The following is a 22,014-nucleotide window of genomic DNA, read 5'->3' on the forward strand; positions in this document are numbered from 1 at the left end:
TAAGGCGAAGTGTACGTAATTGCACGCCTCTAGCGGAATACGGGATTAAAAACGTTCGTCGTTAGTTACGCAAGTTATCTCCCTTACTCCAAGAAAGGACACACGAAAGAGAAACTACTTTCTTCGGTCTATAATGAATCCAACAAGCACGCCTGTGCTGTCTTTAACCTCATAGAAATTATCTAAATAACTCCAATTAGAAATCACAGCATTCTGTACGTTGTTCTGTGTGCAGCCTGACTTAAAAACATAGTTTTAGACGCGTAGGAGAAGGCATTTCGTGTTTATGATATCAACAGAAAGAAAAAACGCCTCACAACAAAATTATAAACAAATAAACAAATAAACATGTAACAATTTTTCTTCTATTGATATCAAATTAATTGAAATGAAACCTGAATTGACCCAACAATATCGTTTTAAAAAGCCGTAGTCTTGAACGAAAAACACAGTACTCAACGTAAAGTTTTATAATAGGTTACACATAATTAATGAAAGACGTGTGAATTTAATTGTTTAATTAAAAAGACGTTGAAATGTTCGTATTTTGTGCAATTGAAAATTTAAGGACAGGATTTATATTCATATAAGAAATCAGACGATACCAAGAGAATAATTTGACCACTTGTGCAAAACTTACCAGTCGGAAGAACAAAGACGGAAAACAAACAAAAAATAAACAAATTATGCCCCAAAAATTACTCATTAACTTAAAAATTTTCTTACTCTAACATTTATCTTAAAATAAGTAAAAATTATGTCATTCAACTCCCAGTTTTCAACTTTTCTACATGTGCAGAAAATAAACAGGTGTCTTCTATTCCGTCCGCAATTTATGGGAAAACTAAATCTAAATTTAGAACCATATTGAAATTGAAAGTACACATGTAAGATAAAATATAACATGTTCATTTCTTCTTTCACAAATTCCAATTTCGAAGAGATATATAGCGAAATCTGTTTTCTTTTATTGTGCCTGTGTGCATCATTCAAAATTAGAGAATGTAATTTTGAAGTATCAAGTCTCAATCCAAGATTATGAATGAATAAAATATAGAATTACGGTGGGGGGGGGGGGGGGGGGGGTATGATCTTTATCGGAACTCCGGGATCGGGTGTTTTTAAGCTCGGGATTTCGGGATTGACCCTTTCGGGATCCGGGAATTCTATTTCCGAATTTCGGGTAGTTGGGATTTAAATTTTTTTTTAATTCGGGACCTCGTCGGATTTCGTGTTTTTAAGCCCGGGATTTCGGGATCTGGATCCTTCCTTCCCTCCTCCCTCTATTATGGTTAAAGAAAAAAGGTCAGGGAAGTTTTGTGATACTTGTAACTGCAATTTAATATTTAGTGGAATGAGAGGTGAAATGTGTTCAGACTATTACATTTCGATTTTTTTTTAAAAATTAAACCAAAGTTTACTGCAAGGGGTGTTTAACGACCTCGATGATTATCCATGAGGATCTCGCACTCGGTCATCTCTAGGTTTTCACCTAGTTCATGATCATACAAGAATTGAGAAGCCTGTGGTTTACTAGTCTTATAATATGAGACTTTGGAGTTCATATAATTTACATTCAACGTTTTTATCGAATATTTCAAGGCTTTTTGACTATCAATGTTGATCCCCTCTTCCAATTGATTGGATAAAATGAATGGATTGCCGCCCCTATTTCTAACTGAAGACCTATAAACTGACTGGTATTCCAATTTGTTAAAAGAAATAATTGGTATCTCTATTGATTCAATATCGTAATGCCGAAAAACAATCATTTGTTTCCACGAATTCCGAACAGCTAGAAATATATTCCCGAGTTTCAATTTGAGTAACTCGAATAATTCAAGCCCTTTCCATGTCCGATTTTCTCCCACACGAGAAATGTAGCATTCGTACATCAGCTGAATAAAACGACTGAATTATTCGGGTTACAATTTGTGTAGATCCCGAATGCACATAAAAGTAAAGGTCCAGTCCGACTTTCGGAATGGACTGTTGTAGATTTCAGGTTGATTTCTAGAAATAAAAATCATACAAAAATGTTTCACGCAAATATTTGTCTTCAGACGTGTAAAGTTATACAACGGTTACTAGCCGGTTTGGATTGTGATAAAAAGAAGCGCATGCAATGCATAAAATATATAATGTCGTGGCTCAGGGATGTGTTGAATTATAGAAATGCTTGTGCGGCACAAAGATTAGATTAATTTACCCAAATGTACTAAGAATTACCACACAACTTAAATTTACTTAAATATTGATTTGTTATCCTGTGCCAGACAGATGGCTGATATTCTGAGAAGAGACCTTGACGAAATGAAGTTTTATGGGAACAAAGATTTTGAAAACACGTTGCAGTGTTTAGATTTTAACAAAAAATAAGGCACCAAAGTCGAAACTAGTTCTAGTTCATAATGAAGAAAATGTCAACCGTTTTCTAGCTTGGCGATCTCCGCACGCACCCGAATATAATAGACAAATACAATACAATAGTACACAAAACGTAGCATAAAGAACTAAAGACCGAGCAACACGAACTCCAACAAAACAGTATATATATATTTCATACAAGTATAGAACTATATGAAGCGTCGTAACTGTTGCGGCGACGTCAATAACGTTGTCGTTGTTTTTTGTTTTTTTACACTCAAGATTCAACTTTAACAGGGTATAGCTTGAAAAGTAGCACGGTTGCTAAGGACTTTCTTTGCACCAATCGATTCCTCAGACATTTTAGAATCGTCTCATAAATTTAAAAAAAAATCGATTGTCTAATATGATAGAAAATCTTGGAAATGTAACAATTCCTGCCGAATTTCACGATTTTCCCTATATATCCTTTGTAATTTTGGTGTATGATGCTGGTAACTTCAACAGCTCGTATCTCAAAAACGAAAACGGTTACCCCCTTTTTTTATTTTATTTTCCGATTTATTTTTACAAGCAGAATCTACATGTAAAATTTAAAAAGAATCCATTGTGTAGTTTAATTACGTACACTTCGCCTTAAATCGTACTATGGTCGTGAACAGCGTGGTATAGTCGTAGTGGAAGCGTAGTTGGGTCGCAATGAGAACGTGATGGTCGTAGTTAGGTCGTGATAACGTCGCTGTGCGATCGTAGTGCAGTCTCTCCGAATAGAATCACGCGTTCGCTACGCTCTCGCTACGATTGTACAGCGACCTTTGCGATCTTACTACGATCTTAGTGTGCTCTTACTACGCTTCTACTACGACCTGATTTCGCCACGACCGCATCACGATTGTTTTGAACATTTTCAAAGTTGGCCACGCTCTTCACGATCTTGAAGACCTCACCACGACCGTTATACGACCTTACTGCGATCTACACGATCACACTACGATCATCAAAATTTGCATTTTTTTCACAGATCGTAGTGCGATCGTGGCCTAGTGGGACTGGGGTATTAGTTTCACAGGGTGGAAACGAAAGAAGAGAGTTGAAACAAATATGTGATGTTGTATTTTAATTGATTAGGATATTGAATATTCGAAATTATATGTTTCTGAATGTTGAATATGTTTTAGACTTGTATTGTATATTACACATACAAAAGATGGAACTGAATGGCAAGGTTCATATTTTTTCATTATATTTATACGTAATAAATAACAAAGAGAGAAATTAATTGTGGTTGTGTATTGTCAAACTTCCGGACAATAGTGCGCTTTACAGCTTTATCAATTTTTTTACCAGCACAAATCAGCATAACGTATAGGGATAACACGTGATTACTATAAATGCTGTCGCATTTTTGCGCCTGTCCAAAGTCAGGAGCATCTAGCCTCTGTTAGTCATGTAAGGTTTGTTTTTTTAATTTAAGTTCATTCGTATATTTTGGCGTTTAGTGTTACGTCCATGTTCACTAAACTAGTACACTATTTATGAGCACCACCTCCGGGTGCAGGATTTTCTCGCTGCGTTGAAGACCCATTGGTGGCCTTCGATTGTTGTCTGCTCTTTGGTCAGGTTGCTGTCTCTTCGTAGTGTAATCCCATTTCCATTCTTAATTTTATTAACATGAACAAATGTACTTAGAAAAACAAATGGGGTATTAATAAGGGGTTTTAGCTTTAATTGGGTGCTAGCAATTGGTCATAAATCTGAGTCTTGTAATATTGTACAATGTAACACATAGAGGTACTCCATACCTGCTGAGAAAGATTCAATACAAGGTTGATTGACACAGGAACATGACCGGCGATGGTGTGGAGGAGCTACACATCTTTGACTGCTGTGTAGATGAGTTCCCTTTAAAATATCAATTCATAAATTGTTATTTTACGAGATGGATCATTTTCATTCTTTTTAAATTGACAACAGTTATGAGTTTCTTTCCCTGAAAGGACTTGTATATCCTAGCATGAAACACAAATCATTTTCCCTTACCGGACTTGTACATCCTAACGTGAAACACAAATCATTTTCCTTACAGGACTTGTACATCCTAACGTAAAACACAAATAATTTTCCCTTACATGACTTGTACATCCTAACGTGAAACACAAATCATTTCCCTGAAAGGACTGGTACATCCTAGCATGAATCACAAATAATTTTCCTTACAGGATTTGTACATCCTAACATGAAACACAAATCATTTTCCCGAAAGGACTTGTACATCCTAGCATGAAGCACAAATCATTTCCCTGAAAGGACTCTTACATCCTAGCATGAAACACAAATTATTTCCATTAAAGGACTTGTACATCCTAGCATGAAACACAAATCATTTTCCTTACAGGACTTGTACATCCTAACGTAAAACACAAATCATTTTCCCTTACAGGACTTGTACATCCTAACGTAAAACACAAATCATTTTCCCTTACAGGACTTGTACATCCTAGCATGAAACACAAATCATTTCTCTGAAAGGATTTGTACATCGTAGCATGAAACACAAATCATTTTCCCTTACAGGACTTGTACATCCTAACATGAAACACAAATCATTTCCCTGAAAGGACTGGTACATCCTTACGTGAAACACAAATCATTTCCCTGAAAGGACTCTTACATCCTAGCATGAAACACAAATTATTTCCATTAAAGGACTTGTACATCCTAGCATGAAACACAAATCATTTTCCTTACAGGACTTGTACATCCTAAAGTAAAACACAAATCATTTTCCCTTACAGGACTTGTACATCCTAACGTAAAACACAAATCATTTTCCCTTACAGGACTTGTACATCCTAGCATGAAGCACAAATCATTTCTCTGAAAGGATTTGTACATCGTAGCATGAAACACAAATCATTTTCCCTTACAGGACTTGTACATCCTAACATGAAACACAAATCATTTCCCTGAAAGGACTGGTACATCCTTACGTGAAACACAAATCATTTTCCCTTACAAGACTTTTACATTCTTACGTAAAAAACACAAATCATTTCCCTGAAAGGACTTGTACATCCTAGCATGAAACACAAATCATTTTCCTTTTAGGATTTGTACATCCTAACGTGAAACACAAATCATTTCCCTGAAATGACTTGTACATCCTAGCATGAAGCACAAATCATTTCCATGAAAGGACTTGTACATCCTAGCATGAAACACAAATTATTTCCATTAAAGGACTTGTACATCCTAGCATGAAACACAAATCATTTTCCCTTACAGGACTTGTACATTCTAGCATGAAACACAAATCATTTCCTTGAAAGGATTTGTACATCGTAGCATGAAACACAAATCATTTTACCTTAAGCTGGGGTCACACATTCACGATTTGTACTGCCGTCCTTGACAGGACCATTCCCGATTAAAATTTGTCAAAAGTCTGATCAAGATCCTGTGAATCGTGGATGGAAATTCGATTTGTATCTTTCGCCAGGTAAAATTCGACCGAGTCTGTCACGACTGCGTCCCGATTCTACCGAATGTAATCCGACAGAGATCAGATAGTGACAAGACAGTGAACCGACGCTGACGGAAGTTATCCGTTCGAAAACTGTCGGCATAATCGGGATGATCGGGTACTGTCGGAACGTAATCCTATCACGGTCGGCTCTATCGCATTGCAAACGGCTTTGTCTGGTCTCAGTCGTATTGTATTCTGTTATTGTCGGGACTTCTCCAGATCATTCCCGTTCCACAGGACACCGTCCCGAATACACAGAACATTGTTAGGAATTCGATCCGATACAGCAGAATCTGTCACGACATAGGCACAATTGTAATCCGACTAGACAAAATCGGCTGGGTTTCCCCGAATGTTACGGGACGCACCTAACTGTCGGGGTGCTTTGCCGAACTATTCGGACCCTTCCCGACCAGTAGGAATCTGTTACGAACTAAAACGACTGCGTTCAGACAATAATAGGACATTCCAGATAATTGAGGATACTAATCCGACTTTTTCACTTTTCGTGTCGTATCGCTGTCTTATCTCAAACGGGAGCAATAATCGGCAATGTGTGAACCCCGCATTACAGGACTTGTACATCCTAACATGAAACACAAATCATTTCCCTGAAAGGACTGGTACATCCTTACGTGAAACACAAATCATTTTCCCTTACAGGATTTGTACATCCTAACGTGAAACACAAATCATTTCCCTGAAAGGACTTGTACATCCTAGCATGAAACACAAATCATTTTCTTTACAGGATTTGTACATCCTAACGTGAAACACAAATCATTTCCCTGACAGGACTTGTGACATTCTAACATGAAACACCAATCATTTTCACAGTAGTATATTTTGTTCAGAACATTCATTACATCAAATTATAAATAATTTGTTTAATTTTTTTACTGCTGTTGTAGCAAAATAATTTTAGAAATGAGAGTTTCGAGAAATAGTTTTTTTTCTAGTGATAATCATTAGAAACCATGGATGTTAATTCGTTCTCTTTATTTAATTCCATAGAAATCAGATGATTTTAGAGTAAACTAGTTTGAACTGATACGTGAATTACTCTTTAAGTTATTCTGGTGTTTTCCTTACAGTTTATACCATTGACTTTGTTTCAGAGGAAGCGCTCACATATCTTACCTCTTTTTGGCAGCTTAGGTTAATACTAGACACGTGTCCATGGTAATTATGTGGGTGACCATCATTCGTCAATACACATACCTGAAATCAAAGCAAATTTAGATTTATCGTCTTACTATTTTGTCTTGAACATTTGCCCTAAAACATTTTGTTTTAATTATTATTGAAAATGTTGTAAGCAAATATTATGTTAAAAGTGACTGTTGAATAGCGTTTACTTTTCCATATAAATCTATCAATGGTCTTTTCTTCACTCTATTTTAAGCAATCAGTCACATTGTAAACTGACAGTGTGTTACTATAAGACATTTGGTTACCTTTAAATTAGTAAATTGCACAACATGATTTATACAAATAGAAATGACAGAAAGATATAAAAATGTGTTACATATTCGCTAGAACATCTTATCATATATGAATGGATATTATAACGATAATCGACAACTTATTAAAGTCTGAAGTTCTCTAATATCTTTTTCGTGTTAACCATATATTGCATATTCATAAATGGGAAATTTCCTTATCTCAAATGCAAGGCTTTGTTACACTAAGGAGACAATAACAATCAAATCCAGGGAGTAAACAAAGACTCGTAAAACCAAAAGACATTTACATCAACAGTTATAAATAATAAATTAGAAACAACACGAACTCCACTAAAAACCGGGAGTGAAATCAGGTGCTCCGGAAGGGTAAGCATTTCCTGCACCGTATACGGCACTCGTCGTATTATTTCTTTGTCCATTCCGGTAATGATGGAAGGTTATTGTGACTGAAAAAGAATATCAGATATGATTTCTGACACACTTTTGTCAAAATGGCCAATCAGCTCATGACCGTAATATTTCTTGAGTGATGACCTCAATTTGATTGATTCATAGCCCTGTCTTAGCAACTTTTGAGAAAGCAGTATTCCTCGTTCAACAAAATCAACATACTTTGAGCTAGCTCTGGAGTAATGTATCCATTGAGGCACATGTACTCCATATGCTGGTGTCGCTGGGATGTTGCTACACAGAAATGGAAAGTTGACTATAGGAAAATTAAAATCATCGCGTTTGTCATAAATTTTGGTATTTAACCTACCATCAGTAGTCATTTCGAAAAAGGTCTAAATATGAAGCAGATTTATCTGTGTCGGCATTATCTTTAATTGCAAGTTCACTTGGATATATTAAATGCATGTGATCACTGAATCTATTATTATTAAGAGAAAGTACATCATCAATATACCGAAAGGTGAAATCAAAAGACTGGGCTAATTTCGTTTCTCCTTTCTGTACAAGCCCTTGGATATATTATGCTTCATAGGTATACAAAAACAAATCTAGAAGTAGAGGAGCGTATTTGGTACATATTGGGATTCCAATAGTCTGTTGGAAGACCAAACCTCCACATTCAACAAATATGTTGTCAATTATAAAGTCCAGCATGGCAGTGATATCCTCTTCGGTGTAATTTTTGCTCGACTCTGTATCCTTTTTATAAACTGACGAGTTCTTTCAGTCGAGCTTTAAGTTTAGTATGTGGAATAGTGGTGTAAAGAGTTGAAAAATCAAAGGTTTTTATGTTGGTACAATGTTTTAATGAATGAGATTATAAATTCATCAATAACTCTTTTGAATTTTTCAGTTTCAACATCTGATTAATACCACTTCTTGGATATGCCGTTTCGGAATATTTCTGAAGTCCTTCTTTAACTGCAGTTAGTATGGCAGTAAAAACTTTAGAAAGGGGTTTAGTGGAACACTTGGAAGAACCTGCAATAGGAGATTAGAACCGATTTGTGGTTTTCGAGGATCCACTGCTTCGTAAGCGTACTTGGTGTATATAAGAATGTTTCAACATCTAGCTGTTGAATATAAAAAGTTACATATACTCACGTCACCACTATGAACATGACAAGTATGATTTCCACATGTGACATGCCTGTCCGTGTGTTCCTTTACTAAAAGATATTCATTATTTTCAAGAAGGTAATGGAAATAAATGGAATAATATTATATACTTAAGTCCTCTTTTAGCTGTCAATAGAAAAAGAAGATGTTGTATGATTGCCAATGAGATAACTCTCACAAGAGACAAATTGACACAGAAATTAACAACTATAGGTCAACGTACGGTCTTCAACAATGAGAAAAGCCGATACCGCATAGTCAGTCATAAAAGGCCCCGAAATGACAAATGTAAACAATTCAAACATGAAAACTAACGGCTAATTTATGCACAAAATTTTGACTAAAAACAAATATGTAACACATCGACAAACGACAACCACCGAATAACATGCTCCTGACTTGGGATAGGCACATATATACAGAATGTGGCGGAGTTAAATATTTTACTGTATATGTAGATTGGATATTGGCAGCTCGACCTCGTGTTTTTTTTTTTTTCCTGCGAGAAATCTTGTTTTGTCATATTTGGCTTCCATTTGTTTGTCGACCAGGGACAGAATTTTCTACTTTCTACCAGGCTTTCATACTGTATCAAAATATTATTTAACTGATCGATATAAAACTAGAACAATAAAGAAAACAATCTGGTTTCAGTTGATTTGGCTATGTCCAACAACACAATGTGAATAGATTTTGCTAAATGAAAGTAATTAAAGCTCCAATATTTTTTACGAAGTCAAGAGATGCCAGACCATAAATGTGCAAGCTAGTCGCACATTTCATTTACATACAGACGCTTGGAAAGGAGACACATTCCTGATTTGACCTAATATAGAGATCATAAAAAAACCGAGAACAATTCTAGGTCTTTCCACATCAATTTTTATGAATTATTTACGAGAAGCTATATTCGGTTTACTCAAAGGTACTTTTGGCATTCAAGCATAGGTTTCTTCATACTAATTCAATAAATAAATGTGTCTATATATTTTTGCCTGAAATAAGGGAGACAATTGTCAACAGTTTAAAAAAATGTCACGTCGGGTCTCACGTTTTATTTACACTGATTCCAAAAATATATGGTTTCTATATACTTTTGCCTGTAATATTGGAAATATTAGGTACATCCGATTGACTGAAATTCACTTACGGTCTCAAATGATAGGTTTATGTATGGATATTTAAAAAAGCATTTAGTTTATATGTACTTTTCAATGAAAAAGTGCTAAAATAGCTACTTCCTGTTTATTCAAGGTCACTTTCGGTTGAAATTTTTCAAGGTCACATGTTAACCAACAGTTTGCAAGAGACCCTTTGGCTTTATCATGTTCCAAGTTGTAGTAATAATCACTTAAGGTAGATCATAAGTAAACACTTTTTGAGATAGAATTTTCGTTTACTTTGTCACACTGAAGATTTTACTACGCTTTTTTCAAAAATATAGTAAAAATTGTGGGTCACCGTGCTATTTTCCAAGCTATGCCTAAACTTGGTTAGATTTTTCATAAAAAAAAACACATTTGTGTGCATACAAAAATTTCTATGCTATAGAAGTTTGAAATAAATTGTGAGAAGATAGGTTTTATAATATGTTTTAAGAAAAAAAATGGTGTCACCGAACTTGTTTTCTTGCTACAAGTAATAATAAAGATATTCATTATCAGTCCAGCACATATTTTTAATTAAAAGAGTGGTCTCTCCTTGAATGGCTTATTTAAAAAAAAAAAATGATTTAAAAAACACAAAATTTTATATTAGTTAAAATACTTTGAATTTACAATAAATCACCAAGTTTTTTTTCTAGAAATAAACTGTCTAACCATTCAATTGCATATCTGTCTCCAAATTTGCAGATTTGGGCAAATAGCTAGACCCATTTTGTACTCCAATTGTACAATCAAAGATGGCGATATATCATGAATCTTCCTTAACCTTAAATTGAATCATTTCAGGTCCAATAACTCTTATAAAATGTCATTTGATTGTTTCGGACCAAATGTTCATGTCTTATAATTAATCACAATAAGCCAAACATTTTGCACTTGTTCCTTATATGTATATCTTTAATAGTGACCGATGAGATAAAGTAACAAGGAAAACTAAAAATTTAGAATTTGAACTTGACCTTTGACTTTAACATTGATTTCTATTCTTTAGACTAAGGACCTCAAATCAACAGACACTATGTATCTAAGATTTATGGTTTACCAGTTACATATGCATATATCTTATCAAATGCATTAGGGGAAGTAACTATTATATGGGCTCTTCGTATCACTTCCATCAAAATTGGACAAAAATCCTGAGGATATAGCAAGCAATTTGTTAAAATAAATTTATCGCTTTCTTTTATGGTTAAGGAGGAGATCTCACCACATAGAAAACAGTGTTTGGAGAGATAACTCTTATAACAAAAAGTCTTCCACTAAACAGGGTCAGTCTCAATAACACAATAAGTGTTCGATATCAAATGTACAAAATCTAAGCGACATCTTCCAAAACCATAAACCAGGGTACGCAACCAATTTGGCGGAAGACGAAAGAAACAACAATCAGAACAAATACAATAGGTCTTTCCATAGAATAGAGGAAAGCCCTAATAATTGAACAAATACTTGTAGTGTTATATGATTACTTGGCGTATACTAATTTAAAAAAAAATAACTTATCGACTTTAGGTATGCTTATAAAGCAATATTACAGAACATAGCTTGTTTCTGTTAAGAGTAAATATACTGGTGCTGTAAGATATATGTCATATGTGCATAACGTTATCTGACATGCTGCTAATATCTAATTACGGATTAATGGTACATATACTCAAGATAATTAAATTTTGAAATAAAATACTAACAAACAGTTGTATCATGTTTCCTATAATAGTTTTAATACGAAACTGTGTCACATTTTCAGAATACAAAAGGTATGATAAGGCAAATGAATCTAAAAACATGCATATATGCGAGATTGATGTTATAATTTTTTTTTCTAAATCATACACGTCTTACTTTTTTAAAATGAACAGAAATGGACTTTTTTTTTCTAAATCGTACACGTCTTACTTTTTTTAAAATGAACATAAATGGAAAGAAGTCTATTAAGGATATAAAAAAAAAAAAGAAGATGTAGTATGATTGCAAATGAGACAACTGTCCACAAGAGACAAAATAACACAGACTTTTACAACAATGGGTCACCGTACAGCCTTCAACAATGAACAATGAGCAAAACCCATACCGCATAGTCAGCTATAAAAGGCCTCGATATGAAAATGTCAAAGAATTCAAATGAGAAAACTAACGGCCTCATTTATATAACAAAAAAAAAATAACGAAAAACAAATATGTAGCACATAAACAAACGACAACCACTGAATTACAGGCTCCTGACTTGGGACAGGCACATACATGTATACAGAATGTGGCGTGGTCAAACATGTTAGCGGGATCCCAATCCTCCACCTAATCTTGGACAGTGGTATAACAGTACAACATAAGAACGAATTATAAAATCAGTTGAAAAAGGCTTAACTCGTCAGATGGACAAAATTAAGTGGACGTGGCCGGGCATATGAATCAATAAAAATAAAGAAATAAAACCTCGTCTGCATGGGACGTTTACTAGTTGATGATGATATCTATCATACAATGTACAAACCTAGTTTGTTTGATGTATTTAAGATGAATTTGGTAGTCAAAAGGTCAAAAGAACAATTATCCTGTAATCAATCAGACTGAGATTTCGGTTATTTACATGTTTTTGTAGATTATTCTGCCTATCGTCCTGTACTAAGTCAAGAAAGTGTCAATTGTTATCTTATAGTTCGTTTCTGTGTGTGTTGCATTGTCGTTTGGATTTTTGTTGCTCTTAAGTGTTGGTTGTTTTTATCTCTTATATTTGATGTGTTTGTCTCAGTTTTAGTTTGTAACGCGGATTGTTTGCTCTCAATCGGTTTATGACTTTCGATAAGCGGTATACTACTGTTGCCTTTATTGACTAAGATACGATTTTCCCTATCTGTTATAGTTTCGGTCATGTTGCAAAAAAGTACTAACAGTCTAACAACATACCAGGGTAATAATTTCGTATGCCAAATTCTCAAACCAAAAATTCTAAAAAATAACGCACCGAACACAGTTGATAAGAAAATGAATGTATGACTAATGACTTCTTGACTACTAATAACATCGAGGAGGAAACGTCAACCAGCATTAATATCGACATAAAAGTTTAAAATATCACCAAATATATCAGGTTTTAGTTCTCGTTCAAAGGCGCGCAAGACCTCCTATAAGCAGACGAATTATGATGTGAGATATTAAAGTGATTGTATGGATACTAAGACTTGATAATCAGCTATAAATTCACCTATAGAAAGATAACTATCAATACATTTCTGTGTACTGCAATAACAGACTGTATTAGCATCATGCGAAGGAGAACAGCCAGATTTCTATAATGAAAAACATAAAGTTTAAATGTCACCATAATACGGTAAGCTTAAAATAAGTTTTACTTGTTCTAGATCACAACAATTGTTCTAGGAAATGCTTTTTTCATAACAAAACATTGGCATTTTAATAGTAGTATGAATTTTTTTCGAAATTTGAAATTTCATTTACTATAGCATGTGCGAAGTATGCGTAAAAACAAGTTGATTAATGGTACGGCTGGTCGATTTGTTGCCATACTGAACAATATCTATTATGACTTTCTGATGAAGATTCGGGTCGTTGGTAAAGTCCTAAATACATGTCTGGTAGTGGGTTAATCACGAATTAGTGTTCACTTCCTTCGAATGGCAGTTTTAAATTTCAGAAATCGTTCCTAAAGTGACCTGAATCAGTTTTAGATGAATTCATTCCTTTTTTTGTTTTTGTTTTTTGTTTAAACAGGTTTCATTTGCAACAATCCCTCTCAGTAAAGTCGGAATTTAGTTATAATACGGCTGTCATGTCATTAAGAATGACGTATGTTTTGGTATTAATATTGATTCACTCAGCTGAGGCCGACCTCCGGGTGCAGGATTTTCTCTTTTTCATTGAAGACCCACTGGTTGTCTTCGCTGTTGCACTTTGGTCGGTTTGTTGTCTTTTTGACATATTCCCCATTTCCTGATTCTACTGAGGAATTCTGCTTAAAAATAATTAATAATCTTGTTGTTTCACTTCTAGTATATCGTCAGTGATTTTTTTTGCTACATTACAATTATTATACCAATCTGAATCTAGGTCGTTTTAAGGTTACTAAAAATAAGGATTGAGTTGCAAGACATTTTTCGCTACGTTTGTCAAGGAAAACATTAATATTCTCAGTCATAAATCTCTTCCTATCTCGAAACATTCAAAACTGCTGCAACCAAATTCATATCGATCATGTGGGTTTTTTTTAAGGCAACCACGTGGATAATGCATTCTAGATCCATTATGTGTGACTTTATCAGTTTCGAGTTTTCTTGTTGATTACGTCACATATACGTTATGAATAAGTCTTTTTTTTTTATCACCGAGACAAAAATACGCCTCATTTATCCGAATTATCCATAACGGATTACACAATGTTGATACTAGATATAGAATATATATGTTACAGTAAATAGGTGAAATTAGGAATTACACGTAATTACTAAACATTTCAGTAAATACCTGTAATCACTAGTCAATTTAGTAATTACATGTATTTACTAGTTGTTTCAGTGATTACAGGTATTTACTGATTTTTTTTTGTCATTTTTACAGCTATTTACTAACTTGATATATTTGTTTAAAAATTAAAGACATAATTCAAGATATCAAAATTTTAAGGGGTAGGGATTTTTAGGGCTTACTTAAGGATGTACTTAAGTGAAGTTTTGGAATTTGTGTCAAATGTTCGGACTCCTTGGTGTTTTTCCATACAATACAATGTAAAATATTTTGCCCCATAACACCCATTTATTTTTTCCTATAAGACTTAATAGCCCATGAAAGGTCAATTACCACAATTTTAGAAGATTCTTAATTTTCGTTCTTTTGTTTTAAGACCTTATAATACCAATGCAAATATAAGGTAAAAGTCTGAGTCAGCCTTTTCCCGCCATATTTTAAATCTCAAATATCTCAAAAAGGAGGTCCATGACCTATCAATTTTTTTTTGCTTATTTTTATCCTTAATTAATGTTCTACCAGCTTATGGTATCAATTTTAACTTCTTAATTTATTAATTTTCACCTAACCTCACCTAAGTACATCCTTAAGTATCAAGGATTATAAGGCACATTAAAAGTGCATACTCTTCAGTGTTTGTGAATTGAAACTGGAAAATGGTTAATCTATAATACTAAAATTACGAGGTCCAATTTGTCAGCCGTCATCTGGTAAAAACGACAAATCAAAGAATTCAACTCTATATATAACTAATATAGGACAATGGTGTAGATTAAAAATTACACCACTCCAGACCCTTTTGTTTTCAGCATAATTAATATTGCCAATCATTAACAAGTTCCGGGTCGAATCCGATACCGATACAAATAGTATATTCAGCTATTACCTTATCTGTACGTTCCGCATTTGACAGGCACACCACCAAACGGTGTATTTAGGATTTTGCTATATACACGGGTCATAATCAAAGGACTGACACTACTAAATTCAATCATTGTCAAATTGTTCCCTATTGTAGTTTTATTCAGCAATCAGCAAGACTTTCTAAGATAACTAATATAGGACAATTATGGCAAGCCGTTCTCGTCAAAACTATGTTTAAACCCTTTTTTCGAAAAAAATACACAATGAGATTTAAAAACCTAAAATAACACACTGAGAAATCGAAATTACACACTGAGATTTAAAAAAATAAAAAACACACACTGAGAATTCAAAATTACACACTGAGATGAAATAAATTGAAAAACACACACTGAGAATTGTTAATTACACACTGAGATTTCAAAAATACACACTGAGATTAATATGTAAATTACTAATGAATATTCATGAGATGAATAATTCAACAGATTAATATCTTGATCTCAAGAACTCTTGTCATTATAATGAAATGCGATTCCTTCAACCAACATTCGTAATAAATTTCAAGACTTAACATAGCTCATATTCATAAGTTTGTTGCCTATAATTCAGATCATTACTACCAGTAATTAAACATGTGTCCCTTTTCAAAAGTCTTCCAACTGTTTCCCTGATTTTGCTAGTTAATCTTTTATATTTTTGTTACGTTTATATGCTATAATAGACACTTGAGTAACAATTCCACTGCATTTTTTTGCAGATTGTTCCAATGTTTTCTTATAATTTTAATAAAGTTTTTCACCATTTGGTTATATTTTGTAATAAGAGTAAGTGGGTATTTTTCTTGTTCTTGTATTTCTAAAGTTTTTTTATTAATAATTTGGAACTAAATCGAAAGACTAACGAGTTCTGTCCCCTTGTTGTTTTAAGCTTGTAATAGATTCAGATTAAGTATGCTAATTAGATATGTGCGCATAAAAAGTGCGCACAAATCTCAGTGTGTAATTTTAAATTCTCAGTGTGTAATTTTAAATTCTCAATGTGTAATTTCAAATTCTCAGTGTGTGTTTTCAGTTTATTTATTCTCAGTGTGTCTTTTTGAAATCTCAGTGTGTAATTTTCAATTCTCAGTGTGTAATTTTCAATTCTCAGTGTGCGTTTTTCATTTTTGTAATCTCAGTGCGTCTTTATGAAATCTCAGTGTGTAATTTTTAATTCTCAGTGTGTAATTTTCAATTCTCAGTGTGTAATTTTCAATTCTCAGTGTGAGTTTTGAAGTTTTTAAATCTCAGTGTCCTTTGTTGTAATTCTCAGTGTGTAAATTTTTCGAAAAATAGTTTAAACATAGTTTTGACGAGAACGGCTTGCCATAGACAATGCTGTTGATTAAAAAATACTCCATTCTTCGCTCTGTGGTTATATTTTTAAAATTTTGATAAGTTTCTCAAATTATCCTGGATTTCTACCAAACTTGAACAGAAGCTTCAGTTGTTTATGATCAAAGATAAATTTCAAGAAGTAAATTTTGTAAAAATAAAATCAAGTTTTTCCGTATTTTACTTATAAGGGGACTTAGTTTTTATGCCAGTTAACATTACATTCACACTGTGGTTAATTTTTTTCAAATTTTAATAACTTTCTCAAAATATCCTGGATTTCTACCAAAATTGGACAGAAGCTTGTTTATGATCATAAGATAATATCTAGAAATAAAGTTTGTAAAAATAACTATGCTTTTTCGTATATTACTTATTTAAACGGACGATTTTTTTCCAGTTAACATAACATACACTCTGCAGTTAAAGTTTAGATTTCATAAACCATTCTGAATTTTAACAAATTTTGATAGACAGAACTAGTCAAAAGATAGTATCTAGAGGAAAATTATAAATATTTTTTTTCCTATTTTTGTTGGGCCAGCGACTCACAGCAAAAGTAGGTGAGACAATGGGTTCTGCAAAACCCTTAAAATTTTGATAGCTGAATACTCACTGATTTTCTTATTAGTATTACCATAACTTTTGGTCAGTTGACCATATTACAACATTGTTTTAACAGTTAGTAAATAGGTGTAAAAATTCATTCTAAAATCAGTAATTACTGGGCAGTTCTAGGAATTACTTGTATTTACTAAGTGCATCGGGAATTACATGTAATTCCTAAATTTTAGTAATTACATGTAATTCCTAATTTCACCTATTTACTGTAACATATATATATCATTCGTAAGTTTTTTTTAGAATAATATGAAAATTTGAGCGTATTTTGGACTCATGATGACTGCATCCACCTGTTTGCTACATTGATGAAAATAATACCATTTTTAGGATTGTAAAACTGGTAATTATTGATCATTTAGTTGTAATACAGTCGGATTGATCTGCAGATTAAAAATATTGCACCCAAGTGTGACCCTTAATCAACACCTATTGGAACATTTCATAATTGTTGGCAACCTTAAATTGCACTTCTACAGAGTTTTTGACTTGCCTAATAGAAATTTGTTTTTTATATTTGTTTTAACTTACATGTAAGTTATTATTTGCACAGCGAAGCGTTCTTCCATGATCGGATATCAAACAATAATCCTGAAAATCAAAAATAAGCATACTATTATACAGAATGGTAAAATAATGCTTTTTTCAAACCTAATCCCCACGACAAAAGACGTTCAAGGATGATACATGTGAAGATTATCTATTATTATGTAATGGGCTTCTTCGATTATGATAACCTAACGTACAATATTTCTGGCTTCGGCTGTGTGTATATTGACAAAAAAATACATATTACATACTGATAATATATCCGACATGGTCACGATGAAATAAGACAATAGTTCTAACTTTAAGTATTGCTTATTTAATGGTATGGGTTTGGGTCATTGTGAAGGATTATATATAGTGACGGGTTGATGATTTCGTCTTCTTTCTTTGATCCTTGGTCAAGAATGGTCTTATTTATTACTCCTATCAGACTAGTTTTATACACGACATACGTAGTCTTTATGAACTGAACCTCTTCAAAAAGAAAGATGGTTTCGTACTTATCAGTAAAATAACAGAAATACGGAACTCCGAATAAAATTCTAAAAGCAAATGGCAAAATAAAAAGTTCAAACACACCAATCGAATGGATAACAGGCTTCATATTCCTGACTTCGTACAGGAGTTTTCCTATGTAGAAAATATTGGGGAAAAAACCTGGTTAAATAGCTAGCTAAACCTCTCAATTGTATGACAGTCGCATACAATAAATTGTGAGACAATGTTCTATGATGGGTTTTTTGAACTCACTTGGTCGATTACAAGGCAGCTGGAGATTTTGTTCTCAATGCTTTCTTCAGACCGGTTATACATAAGATGTATTTGATATATTCGTTTTCCTTTAAAGGCAGGTGTAACATACCAAAGAAACATTCAAACTAATCAAGTGAAAACATTCTCCATCAATAACCGTGCACACACCATTAAAAACTGGGGTGATCCCTAGTGCTCATGAATGGTAAGCATCACCTTTTTACACTAACATTACATTCAAGCATATTTTGCTTAAAAAATATTTCACACAGCTTTTCAAATTTTCGGTTCAAATGCTCTTCTACTTCGTGTTTGGTGTTTGCCTTCCAACTATTTTATTCGAGTGCTACCAAGTCTTTTGTAGACGAAAAGCTTACAAATGCATGAAATTATAAGCCTAGTATATTTGATCAGATTCAAAGCAACAGTGACGATAATACTGCTAGTGGAAGTTTTTTTCCTGAGCTCGAGAGGACTATTCAAGTAGTCAGTAATTCAGTGTTGACATTCAATAACATTTGTACGTGTCTTTTCCGTTGATAAAAATGCACATCAGATGTGCAACATTGTAAATCGGATGTCTTTTGTCTTTTACTGCAGATAAGTATTCCAAACAAAGAATAAGACAAAACAAGAACTGTTGGTCACATCATATACACATACTAACCATCGTTAAAAGAGACAACACTATGTTTCAAACAGTTTTGCTATACAATAAAATGTCATTGCATGAAAAATGATGATAACATTACTCCCCATAAAATACATATGGCAACTGCAAGGTCGTCAGTTTGGTTGATAAATGTCTCATGTGTAATCCACCCAGATTTCTTTTTTTATTATGCTAACAATGCTGGTTAAAAGATGCGATAGTTAGTGTCAGTGACGACGCATATTGTTATATTAAGCGTTTTAAATAAGGTAGGTTTTGGAGCATAGCTCAACTACTATTACAGGGATTACAGAGGTCTTTATTTTTGAAAATATATGTTGATCAGTTTGTGGGAGAAGAATCCAAACTACAATTTTGTATACTGTTTTAGTCGTTGTTATTGTGTTAACCCAAAACCACTGAATAATGATGTTTCATAATATTATCAAAACAAAAAAAAAATTAAAAAAAATAAGAAAATAAATATGGCTTACGTCACATGAATGGCTTCCACAGTGGAGATTTTGATGATGAAGAGCTATAAATTGTAAAAGCGATCTGTTCAAAATTCATAAAGTATATTGTTTTCTATGTTATTTATAGTCATTGCATGAAAATGAAAATTAACGCGTGTGATACAACGAAACAAAACATGAAAAATCTTTAAACGGCTACTCCTATGAGGATCCCAAACGATAATATAAATTTATCAATCGAAGTATATCGAAAGAGACTCGGTACGCCATTACAAAAAGAATGTGCATGTTTACTAGCGATGTTCAGTGTACCGCCTATGTCCCATGTCCGTGTTCTAAAATCTATATGGGATCTAAGTCACCATTTTAATTGGCCTACTCTGATCTAATAAAACAATAAAACCAAATGTTACATATTTCATTTTCTTCGTTTATCATTAACAGTCGATCCTATGAATTAAAGCGACAGCAGTTTTCGAATATTCAAATCTCGTAATGTATGCGATCAAGAAGAGAGGAATCAAGAAAACAAACGAAAGCTCTTGGAATTGCATGAACTCCGAGTAAGTCCGAGCAAGTCCGATTACGTCAACAGGTTAGGCTTTTAATAATAGGCATACATCACGTGACAAACATATCCACAATAGTCAAATTATCAAAATCGACAAAGATTAAATTACAATTCAGACAACTATTTACATATCATTGAAACCAATATTAAAATGTTTACGCAAGATGCTCGCTTCAACTACAAAAGACTCATCAGTGCAACGTGTTCAAGTATTCTTTTGTTTTTTCTTTGTAAATATCACTTTCACTGTTTTTATCTATTTGGCGTGACTCTGTACTCACGCATCCAGTCTTTTTCTTCTTGTTCTATGAGTGTTTTGTATTATTGTCTTTAGTTTTTGGTAATGTCCTTTGTCCATATGGTTTTCTTTTTGTATTTCTATGATACATATGTTATAGATAATGCATATTTTTAGATTTTTCTTGTCGCAGAACACACCGAGGGGTGTCAGGATTGTTCAAATGAAAGACCGACCGTAGGGAGGTCTTTTTTGGGCAAACCTGACACCCCGAGGTGTGTTCTACGACAAGAAAAACCTTAAAATATGCATTATCTGACTTATATAACGTTAAAAAATATCATTTTTTTATAAAAATTTGCAAAATTTAGCATCCTATTTTACCGACCACAATAAAGTGGGATATTCCTTTCTAATTCTTTCAGGTTTTAATTCGCCCTATATCTCATTTAAAATATGAAATAAAACTGACTTATTAATCTAGTCTAGATATAAACCTTTAAAATTACCATCCATATACAATACAAGTATTACTGTAACTGCATGAAGAAAGACACAAATAAGTTGTTACCTTTCGATAACGATGTATGACAAATACAAAACACATTGTAAGTAATTTATTGTACCAAAATAATTTATGGAAAAGAGGGGGGGGGGCTATGTTTTTTTTCTTCTTGTAATGACATTTATATCGCGGAAAAGTGGTTATTTTTTCAACAATTTTAATTGAATCGAATGAAATATTTAGAAAGATTGTATTTAGCAAAGCAATACATTGTTTTAACAGATAATCAGGATATAATTATTTACCCTCCTCACCCACCCCTTATATTAGTTGATAATTTGATAGAGTAAAAGGTGTACATGAATTACAAAAGTTAAGAACTGACACGAAGACAAATATAAACACATATAGGTCACATCATGATTTCTTATTCAGTGTGTATCGTCCTGAACATGCATAACATATTTGCCACTGGACGTTAAGCAACCAATAATCAATCAACCTATGCAGTGTGACTCAATAAGATTTTGTTATGTTAAATCTGGCTTTATTCTTTGATAGTTTACATTAAAGTTCTATATCTAATATGTGAGAATGTCTCTATATTGGAGCGATAAATTAACAAAACTTCACGTTTTTTGTTTTAAAATTTGGACAATGACATTTTTATTACACCTATCATTGATTGAACTTTAAAAAGTAAATTCTCAAATCGGCAACGAAAAACTATCAGACGAATATGATTTTGAAGTAGATTATAGATTGCATTTTTTATCAAGGAAAATAATGACCTCACACAGCTTTGTACCTCTACATTCGTTTAAATTGTTATT

General features: G+C 33.2%; 1 protein-coding gene across 3 annotated transcripts in view; it reads right to left on the bottom strand.

Annotated features, from left to right (window-relative positions):
- LOC143063291 (uncharacterized) overlaps positions 1-22,014 on the bottom strand; it is a 57,976-nt gene that overhangs the window by 24,490 nt on the left and 11,472 nt on the right. For all 3 annotated transcript variants that reach the window (XM_076235350.1, XM_076235349.1, XM_076235348.1), the window contains exons 5-10: positions 19,886-19,929; positions 17,969-18,028; positions 13,300-13,384; positions 8,917-8,981; positions 7,034-7,114; positions 4,170-4,269 (exon numbers count right to left, since the gene is read on the bottom strand). In XM_076235350.1, coding sequence (XP_076091465.1) covers positions 4,170-4,269; positions 7,034-7,114; positions 8,917-8,981; positions 13,300-13,384; positions 17,969-18,028; positions 19,886-19,929 — 435 coding nt within the window. The remainder of the gene's footprint in view (positions 1-4,169; positions 4,270-7,033; positions 7,115-8,916; positions 8,982-13,299; positions 13,385-17,968; positions 18,029-19,885; positions 19,930-22,014) is intronic.

The sequence above is a fragment of the Mytilus galloprovincialis genome, chromosome 2 (genome assembly GCF_965363235.1).
Source record: "Mytilus galloprovincialis chromosome 2, xbMytGall1.hap1.1, whole genome shotgun sequence".
Classification (NCBI taxonomy): Eukaryota; Metazoa; Mollusca; class Bivalvia; order Mytilida; family Mytilidae; genus Mytilus; species Mytilus galloprovincialis.